Source organism: Mastigoproctus giganteus, chromosome 2 (assembly GCF_048544385.1).
Source record: "Mastigoproctus giganteus isolate SK-2022 chromosome 2, ASM4854438v1, whole genome shotgun sequence".
NCBI classification, from domain to species: domain Eukaryota; kingdom Metazoa; phylum Arthropoda; class Arachnida; order Uropygi; family Thelyphonidae; genus Mastigoproctus; species Mastigoproctus giganteus.
Window position 1 is genome coordinate 124863445 of NC_143576.1, and position 13359 is coordinate 124876803.

At 37.2% G+C, this 13359-nt stretch overlaps 1 protein-coding gene across 1 annotated transcript in view; it reads left to right on the plus strand.

Moving 5' to 3' along the window:
• alpha-Man-Ib (alpha-Mannosidase class I b) overlaps positions 1-13359 on the plus strand; it is a 189605-nt gene that overhangs the window by 15151 nt on the left and 161095 nt on the right. The window contains exons 2-3 of the mRNA XM_090390023.1: positions 11754-12017; positions 12621-12693. Coding sequence (XP_090246149.1) covers positions 11754-12017; positions 12621-12693 — 337 coding nt within the window. The remainder of the gene's footprint in view (positions 1-11753; positions 12018-12620; positions 12694-13359) is intronic.

Here is a 13359-nt window from a genome sequence, read left to right on the forward strand (position 1 = left end):
ATCCATCAAAAGGATGTCAGAATTATTTTGACCAATCTTGATTCTAAGAAAGCTCCAAGTCCTGATGGTATCTCTCCACTTGTTTTCAAAATTTGTGTTCCTGAACTTACTCCTGTTCTTTTCTGCCTTTATTATTCCAAAAGCGTTTTTCCTTCTGCTTGGAAATTTGCTCATATCCAGCCAGTTCCTAAAAAGGGTGACAAATGACTCCCATACAATTATCGTCCCATTGCAATTACTTCTACTGTTTCCAAAGAAATGGAGAAATCAATTAACTGCCAACTCTTAAAATATCTAGAAAAAACCTTCTGTCTGATCAACTATCGCCAGTATGGATTCCGTCAGTGTCGATCCACTGGTGATATTCTGGCTTATGTTACCCATTTATGGACTAATTCAATGGAAAGGTTTGGTGAAACACAAGTAGTTGCTCTTGACATCTCAAAGGCTTTCGATCGTCTTTGGCATAAAGGTCTTCTAAACAAGCTTCCATCTTATGGTTTGCCAACTGTGTTTAGTAATTGGTTATCCAGTTTTCTCTCTGAACGCTCACTGAGGGTGATCGTAGATGGCTCTCTGTCTTCTATCTGATCGTAGATGGCTCTCTGTAATGCTGGTGTCCTCCAAGGTTCAGTTCTTTCCCCCATTTTCCTCTTTTATATTAATGATCTTCTTCCATTAACTGCAAATCCTATCCATAATTTTGCTGATGATAGCACATTGCATTCCACTTCCAGTTTGAGAAACCTTGCCCTGCTCAATCAGCTTCAACTTCTCGAATATCCACTACCAATTCCTTAAATGCCAATCTCCAGGTAATTCTCCAGTGGAGCAAAGAGAACTTAGTTGACTTCAATCCTTCTATAACTCACTCCTGTCTTATATCTCCAAAAAAGGATTCTTCTGCTCCTATGCGTATCTTTGGTGACATTCCGATTTCTAGGCAAGATGGTATATATCTCTTTTGGGGATTACCCTGACTTCTAATCTCTCTCTCTCTCTCTCTCTCTCTCTGTCTCTCTCTCTCTCTCTCTCTCTCTCTCTCTCTCTCTCTCTCTCTCTCTCTCTCTGTACAAGCACATTACAAATATTGCTTCCTCTGCATCTAAAAAACTTGGTTTTCGCTTTTGCCATTACTTTTCTTCCAAACAGCTGTTCACTCTGTAGAAATCGCAAATCCACCCTACTGTGGAATATGGTTCCCACATCTGGGGTGGTGGGTATCCCAAAAACCTCTCTCAGGCTTCTAGATTCCATTTAGAAGAGGGCAGTTAGGTTAATTAATGACATTTCTAACAGAGTTTCTCCACTCTCTGTCTCATGTTGTTGTTGTTATTATTTGGGTTTTAGGAGCACTAGCAACTAAGGCCATATTGCTCCGGGGATATGCGGTGGTCATTCCCTGACCTTCCCGCATACTCCGTATTTGGTGGTCCCGAGCTCGAACCCCGGTCTAATCAAGAAGTGTATGCTATGCACTGCTGCTCCTGCCCACCTGGCTACGGAGGCGCCTCTCTGTCTCATAGACATACTCTTTCTGCTGCATGTCTTTTCTACAGATACTTGCATCGGCACTGTTCTTCTGAATTGGCTTCTATAATTCCTGCTCTCTCTCTCTCTTTCAAAACAGTCCGAACACGTGCCACCACCACCAGCCAACATCCATCTACTGTCCATCTTCAAACTTCTAGAACCATTTTATTTTCCTCATTTATTCCTTCAACTACTGGTTTCTGGAACAACCTTCCTTCAGGTGTATTTCCTGAAATACGTATGAAGGTATTACAGTCTAATACCTCTTGTGTTTGGGGTTTTAATGGAAAAAAAAAAAAAGAAATGACATTGACGAAGGGATAGAATGCATGATGTTAAAATTTGCAGATTCTGTGATGATTGGCAGAGTTGTTAAAGACCAAGCATCAGTCTTTCAGGATGACTTGAACAGAGTTCAAAGATGGTCAGAGAGGTGGCAGCTATGTTTTTATGCTGCTAAATGCAAGGTCTTATGCTTGGGGAATAGCATCATCATCATCAGCCATTTTCAGTCCACTTCAGTATGAAAGCCTCTCCAGCAGCTTTCCATTTACTACCCATGAACTCCTGAAATTCATCTGTCCATCTCTGGTGTTGTCTTTCAGGTTTTCTTTTGCTCCTCATGGGTACCATTCTGTTATTTTCTTATTCCATCTGTCTTCATGTCTTCGAGCTCTGTGTCATGCTCATGTCCATTTCATTTCTTTAGTTTTGATAAGAATGTATTTTATTTGTGTTTGCTGCCTAATCCATTGTTTCTCTTATCTAACAGGATGATTCCTAATACAATTCATTCCATTCTTTGCTGTGTAGTTTTCAGCCTCTCTTCCATTCTTTTGGTGAGCGCTCAAGTTTTCACTTCAATGTCATGGTGGGGCGTATACATTGGTTCATTATTTTGCATTTTAGGCAAATTGGTATATTGCTCCTCAGTATGTGACTATATTTCCTGAATGCTGTTGTCAGAAATTTATTCTTCTCTTGACTTCTAGCCATTTATCATTATTTCAGCTAATGACTTGTCCCAGGTAAGTATATGAATCCACCTTTTCAATTACTGCTCCTTCAATGATTATATCCCTTTCTGTGGCATACTTGTTCATCATTACTTTGTTTTAGCCATAACTGATTAAGATTTTCCTCTAATTTTTTGGGATCGTGGCTTAATGACCACATTGTCATCTGCAAATCATAAATGGTTCAGGTACTCTCAATTCAAGTTGACTCCTTTCTGAGACTAGTCCAATCTTCTGAAATCTTCCTCAAGGGCAGCAGTAGACAACTTTGAAGATAGTGTCTCCTTGTCGAACTCCTTTCTCAATTTTAAATTTGCTACTGTCCCTGTCTAGTCTAATAAAGGAGGTAGTGTTCTCATATATTTTCTTCAAAATCATAATAGTAGTAGTAGTAGTAGTGGCATGTGATGCAAGAAAGCAAATGTATGAGCTTATGCAGCATCAGCCAAAAAAAAAAAAAAAAAAATCACACCATTCTCCCCAAATGCCTGTCCAGTTCCTCCTTAAATTTATTCAACCTATCAACTTCCACAACGACAGATGGAAGTTTGTTCCAGCAATTAACCACCCGCTGGCTAAAGGAAAATTTCCGCACATCTATTCTACATCTGTCTTTTCTTAATTTGAATTTATGCCCCCTTAGATTCGTAATCTGAACAAGTGGAAGGATCCCATCAGAATTCAGCGTACTCAACCCATTCAAGGCCTTATATACCTCAATCAGCTCACCGCGCAGGTGCCTAGTTTCCAGCCACTGCAATTTGCAGAACTTAAGCCTCTCTTGGTAAGAGGATCCCTTCATTCCCCTCACCAATCTTGTTGCCCTTCTCTGTACACGCTCAAGTAAATATACATCCTTCCTAAAATGAGGCCTCCAGACCTGTACGCAGTACTCAAGCCGTGGCCTGACCATTGCCTTATACAGAGGGACAATCACCTCCTTTTCCCTGCTAGCAAAATTCCTATATATCATTGACAAAACCCCATGACCTTCCCTGGCAGCCTGTCTGCATTGCTCAGAAAACTTCATATCTGCCTGCACAATTACTCCCAGGTCTTTTTCATTTTCTACCACCTTGAGTGTAGTACCACACAGTTGGTACGTTTCTCTGGGGTTACTTCTACCCATATGTAGTACTTTGCATTTGTCAAGGTTAAACTTCAGTTGCCACTTCTTAGCCCATCTGCCCAAATTATCTAGATCCTGTTGCAGTAGCACACTGCCATTACTGTCATTAACAACCCTGCCAACCTTTGTATCATCTGCAAACTTCGACATTAAGCCTGATATACCTTCATCAATATCATTGATAAATATACAAAACAACAGTGGACCTAACACCGAACCCTGTGGGACTCCACTAATAACATTAGTCCAAGAAGAGCAGCACCCATTGATTACCACCCTCTGTCTTCTAGCACTTAACCATCCTTTTATCCATTGTAGCAACTTACCCTTAATACCATTCTGCTCCAATTTGTACAATAGTCTTCCATGCGCAACAGTGTCAAAAGCTTTCCTGAAATCCAAGTATATGATATCAAAGTTATTTTTCGCATCCAGTTCCTTTGTAACCACATCATAATATCCTATCAAATTTGTCAGACAAGACTTTCCCTTAACAAACCCATGCTGTGTCTGAATTATTGTTGCAGTCTTGTCTAGATGATCCTGCAATGCATCTTTAACCAGTGACTCCATTATTTTACCCGGAACAGAAGTTAAACTAACTGGTCTGTAATGTATGGAGCGTCTGTGCCTTGTCTTTCTAGTGCACGAAAAATTGCATTATGCTGTATGGAGTTAAATGCCTTTTCATAATCCACAAATGCCAGATATAACGCTGCTTTATATTCATTTGCTTTCTCCGTTAGCTGTGATTTTATGTGAAGACGATCCATAGTTGAAAACCCTGTCCTAAAGCTAGTTTGCTCTTTCAGTTGATTTTCATCACATATGCTTTCTAATCTGTTAGTAATGACTCTTGTGAACAACTTGTAGATGTGCCACAACAAGCTAATTGTCTATAATTTCCTATTTCTGATTTACTCCTTTCTTATGCAGCAAAGTTATAATTGCATTTTTCCACTCCTTAGGCATCACGCCTTTCCTAATGTATTTTGTGAAGAGTTTTGCCAGTTTCCGTATCATCCTCCCAATTTTAACAACTCTACAGTAACTTCATCTTCACCTGGGGCTTTCTGATTCTTCATTTTCTTCAATGCATGTTCTACCTCATCAGGAAAGATATCGGGTATGTCGTACGTGTTGCTATTTTGTGATCCATCTTCCCCACTGCTGCATCATTCCCTCTCTGCATATATAATTCTTTGTAGTAGCCTTCTCCTATTTGAATTATGCCTTCTCTACTATTTATAAGTACACCATCACTATTCGTCAGTTTCAGTATCATTTGTCTTTTTGTATTACTGCTGATTTAAGTCCTTTGTTTTCCCTTAATGCTTGTTCTACTTTTCTTGTGTTAAATCTTCTTATGTCCTCTCTGAGTCTCTTTCTAATGGCTTTGCATAACTCAGTACAGTTGTGCCTCTGTATCCGCTGATTCAGTTACCTGTGGTTAACCATGGAAAAAAAACCGAAAAAACCTAATACGTACTACTTGCGTATCCAATACGATGCTTCCCTTCATTTTTTATGATGTCGATTTTAAATCAAATAGCTTCTCTTTATTTTTTACAATGTTGCCAACATTATAATGGTTCTTTATAGATTTAACGGATGCACAGTTTTCAAACTTTTGAATAATTTGAAGTTTTTGTTTAATTTTAAAGCTCAACTCTTGTGTTTACCTATCATTTTCACAATTTCTAAACAACAACAAAAAAAAAAAGAATAGTTGCTATAAAAAAAAAAAAATTCCGACATCCCTGACATAAATAACGAAACAAAATTTATCCTTTTGCTGTGCGACGGAACACAACAATCGACGCAGTGCACTAAATCAAATTAAACATTTGGCCTTGAAGTGTCCCAGTTAATCTAATTCTGGTAAATAAATCAAGTATTGTACTTTATTATTACCGTATTTAATGTTGGTAATTCTTATTGTGTGTTTAATTTATCAATTAAACTTTATTATACATATACATGTATAATAAAGTTTAATTGCTAACCCCATATACAACGTGATGTACAAGAACATCACGTTGTATATGGGGTTAGCAGGTGTTCGCTTACATCCGCGGTTTCAGCCATCCATGGTAGGTCTTGGAACGTATATCCCCTGCGGATACGGGGGGGGCCTTACTGTATACTCAGTTTTGTCCTTGTCAGTGTTTATCTTGATCTTCATTTGTCGTCTTCGGTTCATCATGACAAGTGTTTCTCAACTAATTTTTTCTTTTTAGGGTCTATAGTCTAGCGAAGGACTTATAATGTCACTCGGTTGTCTGTCTGGCCATCCGTCTGTCACAGCATTGTATCTCTGGAACTACTCAAACTATTGACTTGAAATTTGGCGTTGGTTTGTACATCATGTTGGCCAACATATTGTCATATTGATCGTTGTTCACAAAAATTTGTCTGAGGAATGGGGGGACAAAAATGTTGTCGACAACCCATAGCTTACTATACACCGTTGGAAAGAGCTGAACGAGTAGGTTTAAAATATTTTTAAAATGGCGGCACCAGACAGGAAAATGTAATTTTTGTGTCCCCCCCTCTATTTTCTTTGCTAATGGAGCTAAAAATTTTAAAATCACATTAGCTATGCATCATTCAATGCTTATCAAGGGAAAACTATTCCGATTGAAATCTATCATTCACATTTTGTGCTAAAATTAAAAAAACAATTTTTTATTGCACTTTGATAGCACGCTTCTTTGTACTAAGTAACTCTCCTTTTGGTGACAAAAAGGTTGCTAAATAGTTAGCTAATAATTCCATAAAGGTCATTTATAAATTTTGCGACAAGAAGTATTTTTTAACAATTTTCAAAGCTGGAGTTGTCCCGGCAAGTGGGGTACTCAGAGAGCCAGTGTTGAGGCCGGCGGTGGTGGGGAGGTGCCTGTGTGGAGTCTTGCATGGCCCTCACCTGCCAGTTGCTTCTCCCCCAAGACTTTAATCGCTTCTCCAGGAAGAAGTCTGAGTCGCTTCTCCCACCCTTGTCATTCACAACAACTGGAAAGACTCAAATAGACAATGTTTTCGTTGGTTCTTTAATTTTAGGCCAAGCTGGGGTACTAGAAACTTTTTTTCAGTTACCATAAAGCTCTCTATTTAAGATACTACACTAATGACCATTTTTGACTATGGACCCTTCATCCTGAGGGCCCGGCACTCAGTAGTTAACCGATTTATTTGGATTTCTTCTTACCTATAGGTTTCTCGGCTTTATCACTTTCAGAAAATTCTTCTATTCCTTGTCAATATCTTGTTCCTGAAAGGTCTGCAGAAGCTCAAACTTGTTCTTAATTTCCAGTACATACTTCTTTTTCTCCTCTTCTGTTATTTCAAAGACCTTTGTATTATTTACTTGTGTCAGTTTTTACCTTTCTTTTCTTACATCTATGTCAAGTATGCATCTTACCATTTTGTGATCACTTCCAACATTTATCTTGTTCAGGATAGTAACATTGTTCACAATATATCTTCTGTTAGTAAGGATGAAGTTGATTTCATTAGTTGTTAATCCATTTGGGCTCCTCCATGTGCACTTTCTGTTTACCCTTTTTTTGAGAAAAGTGTTCATTACTGATATTCTTCGAAATTCTGCAAATTCCACATTCTTCACCTCTTTCATTTCTTTCATCAATTCCAATATTTCATTTGAGTTTCCCTTTCAGTGCTGTTTTGTCTCTTTCCAACCTTAGCATTCAATATCCCCATAATAATGGTGTATTCCGAGTTTTCTGTTCTGGTCAGGGAATGACCACCGCATATCCTCGGAGCAATATGGCCTTAGTTGCTAATGCTCCCAAAAACCAAATAACAACAAATAACATATCTTTATAACCTTTAGTTTGTACTTCTTAGAAATCCTGAGTAGTAGTAGTCTTGTCACCCTTGGTGGTGTACTTTTGAATTCCAAAATGTTGTTTTTTATATTTTAAGACTAGAAAACTAACTCCGTCGTCGCTCTTTTCACTGTTTCCATTAGTGTACAGCAGATTTCCACTTGATAAACTTATAAGTGATTCATTTCTTCTTTGTGTTTCAGCCAAGCCAATGATATTCCAATTCGCATTTTCTAATTCCTTTTCCGGCTCTAATATGCTATCTTCTTCGGTGAGCGATCTTACATTGTAACAGGCCAAGTTCAATTTCTGTGCATGGCAGCCTGGTCGTACCCAGAGATATTTAGCACCCTCTGCTTCCACTCTTGTCCTCTTGCCACCATAAGAGGGGGAGTGAAAGCCGCTTGGGACCGAGGGCCATTTGTTTTGTCTTGTTTTCATGTGCTTGAGGGTTTGGTCTTTTCCTTTTTACACTGACCAGGCCTTTTGAATAGAGCCACTCTACATGTTCTTTGCTACTAAAGTGACCTAACAGGGTTTACCATTGGAAATGTGTGCGTGGGTGGATTTTAAGGAGGCAGACCAAGGCTCTGAAAGGGATTAACAAATTTCTCCTGAGCCTCCTAAAATAGAAAGATATTGGATCCATCAGTGTTTTAGAGCGATGTCTGATAACACACAGAATGCCTGTTTCCCCCCCCTAAGCCGCTAAGGGGAATAGCAATCCACAAATAAATTATACATTTGGGATGGGGTTGAATTAAAAACAGTGGAGAAGAAAAGGGATCTTGGAGTTGCAATACTGGCAGATATGAAGCTTTCCGAACAGTGTAAACAGGCAGCCGGGAAAGCCCATGGTATCCTATCGATGATTTTTCGAACATTATCCTTTAGAGATAGGGAGGTCATAATTGCACCATATAAGACCATTGTAAGACCACATTTGGAATACTGTGTTCAAGTATGGAGACCTCATCTGAAAAAAAGTCATTGAGCTTCTTGAAAGGGTCGAATGGTGAGATCGCAAGAGGACGACTGCATGAGGAAAGACTCCGATTATGTGTGCTACAGAGCTTGGCAAACCATGTACCTCAGAGGTGACCTGATTGAGGTTTACAAGTCTCCAAGAGGGATTAACAAAATGAATGAAGGTGGAATTCTCATTGTTATAGAGAATTCCAGAATTAGGAATCATAAATTCAAACTACAGGGGTTGAGGTTTAGATTAGATTGTAGAAAGTTTTCTTTTAGCCAGCAAGTCACTTAACTGGAACAAACTACCCTTGCAGGTAGTTGAGGCTTACAGTTTGAATAAATAGTTATCTACTTAGGTTTTTTTTTTTTTTTTTTGCCAGTGAAGCAAAAGACTGTGGCTTCCCTACACTATATGGCAAATTCTATTACTACTAATTATTTTCATTAATGTCCCATAAAAATATAACTTCTTTCCATTTTGTTTTTTTTTTCATTTATTGAATAAAGTAGCCCCTAGCCAAAGAAATCTGGCAAATCTGCCTAGCTTCTTTCCAATGGAAAAGTAGTTTTTGTTGATTGTGGTTAGTATAAGCATTAGTAATGGCAAATGATGTTTTACAATGCTCATAATGTAATACTTTTTTCTCATTAGTATATTTATTGGCTATATGATTTATAAGTGGACTGTTAGAAATAACTTGAAGTTTAGTGGGATGTTATTAATATGATCGAGACACTGAGCTACATGACAGTATAATGAAGATTCTGAATTATATCTAGTTGTTGCCTAAGTATTGTTATGAAAATGATTACTACATGCAAATAAAAATAACCTATGATCTGGCAATGAAGAGTTTTGTAGGCCCTGACTGAATTTGATTAGATACTCAGTCATGCTGAGATACAGCTGAACCTTGTCTGTTGAATATGTAATGGGGTGACAAGAGAACTCTCAGGGTCATTGCTGTGCCTAAAGTTAGCATATCACCTAGTGATATGTTTAAAATGTTACAGACATTGTTATTGATGATCAGTTTGTGTATTTGTTATTATTGGGATTAGATATCATGTGTATTGCCATCATTTGCCTTCTAGTTTGAAAGCTTGTGTGAAAATGTGACAAGTACATTTTGAGTAAATTTTGGATAGTGTTACTGATTGTGTCAGTATTGAAATAGTGTGCTAGTAAAATTGATGTGCGGAAGTTTGCCTTTAGCCAGCGGGTGGTTGATTGCTGGAACAAACTTCCATCTGTTGTTGTTATTTGGTTTTTAGGAGCATTAGCAACTAAGACCATATTGCTCCGGGGATATGCGGTGGTCATTCCCTGACCTTTCCGCATCCTCCGTATTTGGTGGTCACAGGCTCGAATCAAGAAGCGTGTGCTACGCACTGCTGCTCCTGCCCACCTGGCTATGGAGGTGCCTATTTGTTGTTGTAGAATTTGATAGCTTAAATAGATTCAAGGCAGAACTTGACAAACATTTGGAGCAAGTGGATGGGTGAAATAAGGGTTTTTTTTTTTTTTTTTGGCTGATGCTATATAAGCTTGCTTTCTTGCATCATGCGTCTTTGCTAATGCTAAATTTTTCATTTATCATTTTTGTGCAGTAACTCCACATAACTTTTTAAATATACTGTCAGTGTGTTTGTCAAGACTTGGTGTCTTAATAGCTACTATTTCAGAGTATCCATTAATATTTCTAGTAACTTAGGTATTTGGGTGGGTAGGTCTCTTGTAATATCCATAATTTGTACAGATATGAATGTCCAATACCAAATCCTTAAATGCCAATACCTAGGTAATTCTCCAGTGGGGCAAAGAAAACTTAGTTAACCTAGTCCTTCTAAGGTACATTTTATTTCCTATTTTATTTCTCACAAAAAATGAGCTCGCTGCTTCTATACTTATCTTATTTTTGATATCATTCAGATTTCTAGAGAAGATCACATATCTTTATTGTAGATAACTCTGACTTCTAATCTTTCTTGAACCATGGTCACCAAATAGATGTGATATTGATTCAAGCCACAAGGGTGAGTTATATAAACAAGTGTGCATATTTAATATACTTTTGCATTTGACTATGCAGCTACAGCAACCTTTGTTCTTCATCTGGAGTAGTGGCCTCCACAACTCTCTCTTATCCATTGACTAACTATCTAAAAGAGGGCACCATGTTACACCTTGCAGATTTTCTTCTGCCCACTTGTGTAAATTGCTGTTACCATCCTGCACAAAGCTCACTTCATTAGTAAACATTACCCTACTTGCAAAAACTGTAATCTTCGTCATAACATCATAAGAACCGATGACAGAACTGTTGTTATCGAGGGTAGTCTACTGGAGTCAGTGATTTTTCTTTCTGAACCGAGGAATTCTCCATGCAGAACAGATGTGTGGGGAAGCAGCACCAATTTTGGATGCTTGTTTGTGGATTTTGCACCAAGTCAAGCATTTCATCTTTGGTGCCTTGATGGTTGACTAATGGAAAAGTGCATTGCTTTCTTTCAAGTGCCTATTGACAGCCACAAATGTTTGACAATTTGACAAGCTTTGGTTAGGAAAGTTTTTAAGGGAATTACTTTAGTGTAACCATATATGAAGTGCATATCTCAGTATTACTTCATACCCAGTATTGAAGTTCATACTCAGTATTGGAAAGTAGTGTTATTCCTGTGAAACTAACAACACCCTCCTTGAATGACTCCTAAATGAAAAACTAATATTATACATGAAGCAGATGTACTGTTTTTGAATGTGTTGTTTCTTAGAGTGGAGGAAGGGAAAATGTACGTATCGGTTTTTGCTTCACTTTAAAATAGTGTTCCAGTAAAATTATTCATTTTTCATTCTTGTGTAGTAAGTCTGCCTGTAATAACTTTGTTCAAAAGAACAAATTTTGAACAAAGCAAAAATATTAGTGTTTTATTTACTACTGTTTTGGCAATTGTATTCCATTGTCTTCATCCTGGCTTAAAGACTTGACTTTGAGTCTGGTCTTTAACCCTGGATGAAGTAATAAACCATATCATAACTCCAAAATTATGTACTCTCAGGCACATGTTTATATGAATTTTTTTTTTTTTTTTTAGCAATTTTGGATCCTAGAAATGTTTCTCAGAATTTTTTGTATATACTTTCTAAACACTTTGTATATATACAGGTCTTATTTTTGACATTGTATTGCTAATTATTTATTACAGTAATTGATTTTGATATAAATTTTAATGATCCTTTTTATTTTATAGTGGTGGAAGCAGCTCTCTCGTTTGCAGAGGTATATCATATGTGTTGGAGTTACTTTTGCCATTCTTTTTGTTATGTTTCTGATTCTGTGGACCAAAGAAGAGCGGTTTGTAAATACCGTTGCATCTGAAGATTCTGATATTAAAACAGATTCACAACAGAAAAATTTTCAGAAAAAAGATGATGAAAAGTATACCCTTTCTATTAAGACTATTGCAGACAATTTTTCTTATGAGCAGTCACACAAGGAAAATAAACGTGAAGAGGTATGTATGTATGTATGTATGTACGTGTGTGTGTATGTGTGAGATAATAAGGTAATTCTGCTGTTGATAATCCTACCAAGAATTTATAGTTTTTTATCTGTTAATTTTTATCTATTTATCTTTTTATAATTTTGTTATCAAATTTAGTTAGTAATATATAATGTATATTTAATGATAATGCTATTGCAAACCAATTAGGTATTATATGTATGCATTATATAGATAGGGTGATATCTGTCTTTAGTGTTTGATGTCTTTAATGACTTCGGATATCTGTCTACTTTAGTGTGAATGTGATTAATAAATTAGTTATTAAATTAATTTAATAATAATTTAATAATACATAGGCATAAAATAGCTACTAATGTGCTAAATGGCCCTACATCATTAGTTATCAAAATCTGGCATAAATTCATGTGAAATGCACCTATATTATCTATTTGATCTCACACTATTAGACAGATATCTAATTTATAAATCCACATAATTTTAGTGTGTGTGCACTCGTAAATTTAAAAAAAATGTAACTTATTTTTTATTTCTCTGTTATCTCTATCATAGTTATTATTATTATTTATTTATTTTTGATTTTTCTTATTCTAGCAAGGAGATGAGGCCCACAATGGTGTAGTTATAGAGCAGATTGTACCACCATTTGGGGAACAGCCCCTTACAGGTTAGTTGCAGTTAGCATTTGCAATGACAATAATCTCTTCCTTAGAGTTTGTATATTGCAGTGTTAACCATTAAACTTATAGCACATTTCTTCATTCACCACCTCCTTTTGTTATACAATTTGACTGAGGCCCTGGAACTAAAGGTGATAATATACATTCAGTGATCACTGAATTATGACCACCCTATCCATAATGAATGATGCTGCATATCTCACAGTATAAAAAGCTGAACAGCTTCCTACTCTAGGTCAGTGGTATTGCACCTGGTTGTGCAAGTCAAAGTGATAAAAAAGCAATTATGAGGTGTAGTAAAGATATCACAAAGTTTCAAAAAGATGCAATTGTGGGAGCTCTTGTGTTGTGTGCTTCCATATTGGAAATGGCATGTCTTGTTGGTTGCTTATGGCCTACTGTGGTTAAGGTACAAAGAATGGTGTCGAACAGGTCAAAACTACCTTCCACCAACAGAACTGTAAAGGGTTGTGCAAGGTGGATGTTTGTGGTGAGCGAAGGGTGGGCTCAATGGCAAGTCACTGTGTGACAGTTGACATTGCAATACAATATGGGGAATGCAATAACAATATTCCAAATCACAATGTGCCGCACACTCAGATGTATGGGGTTCAACAGCAGACGACCCAAGAAACACCTTCTCTTCACTGCTG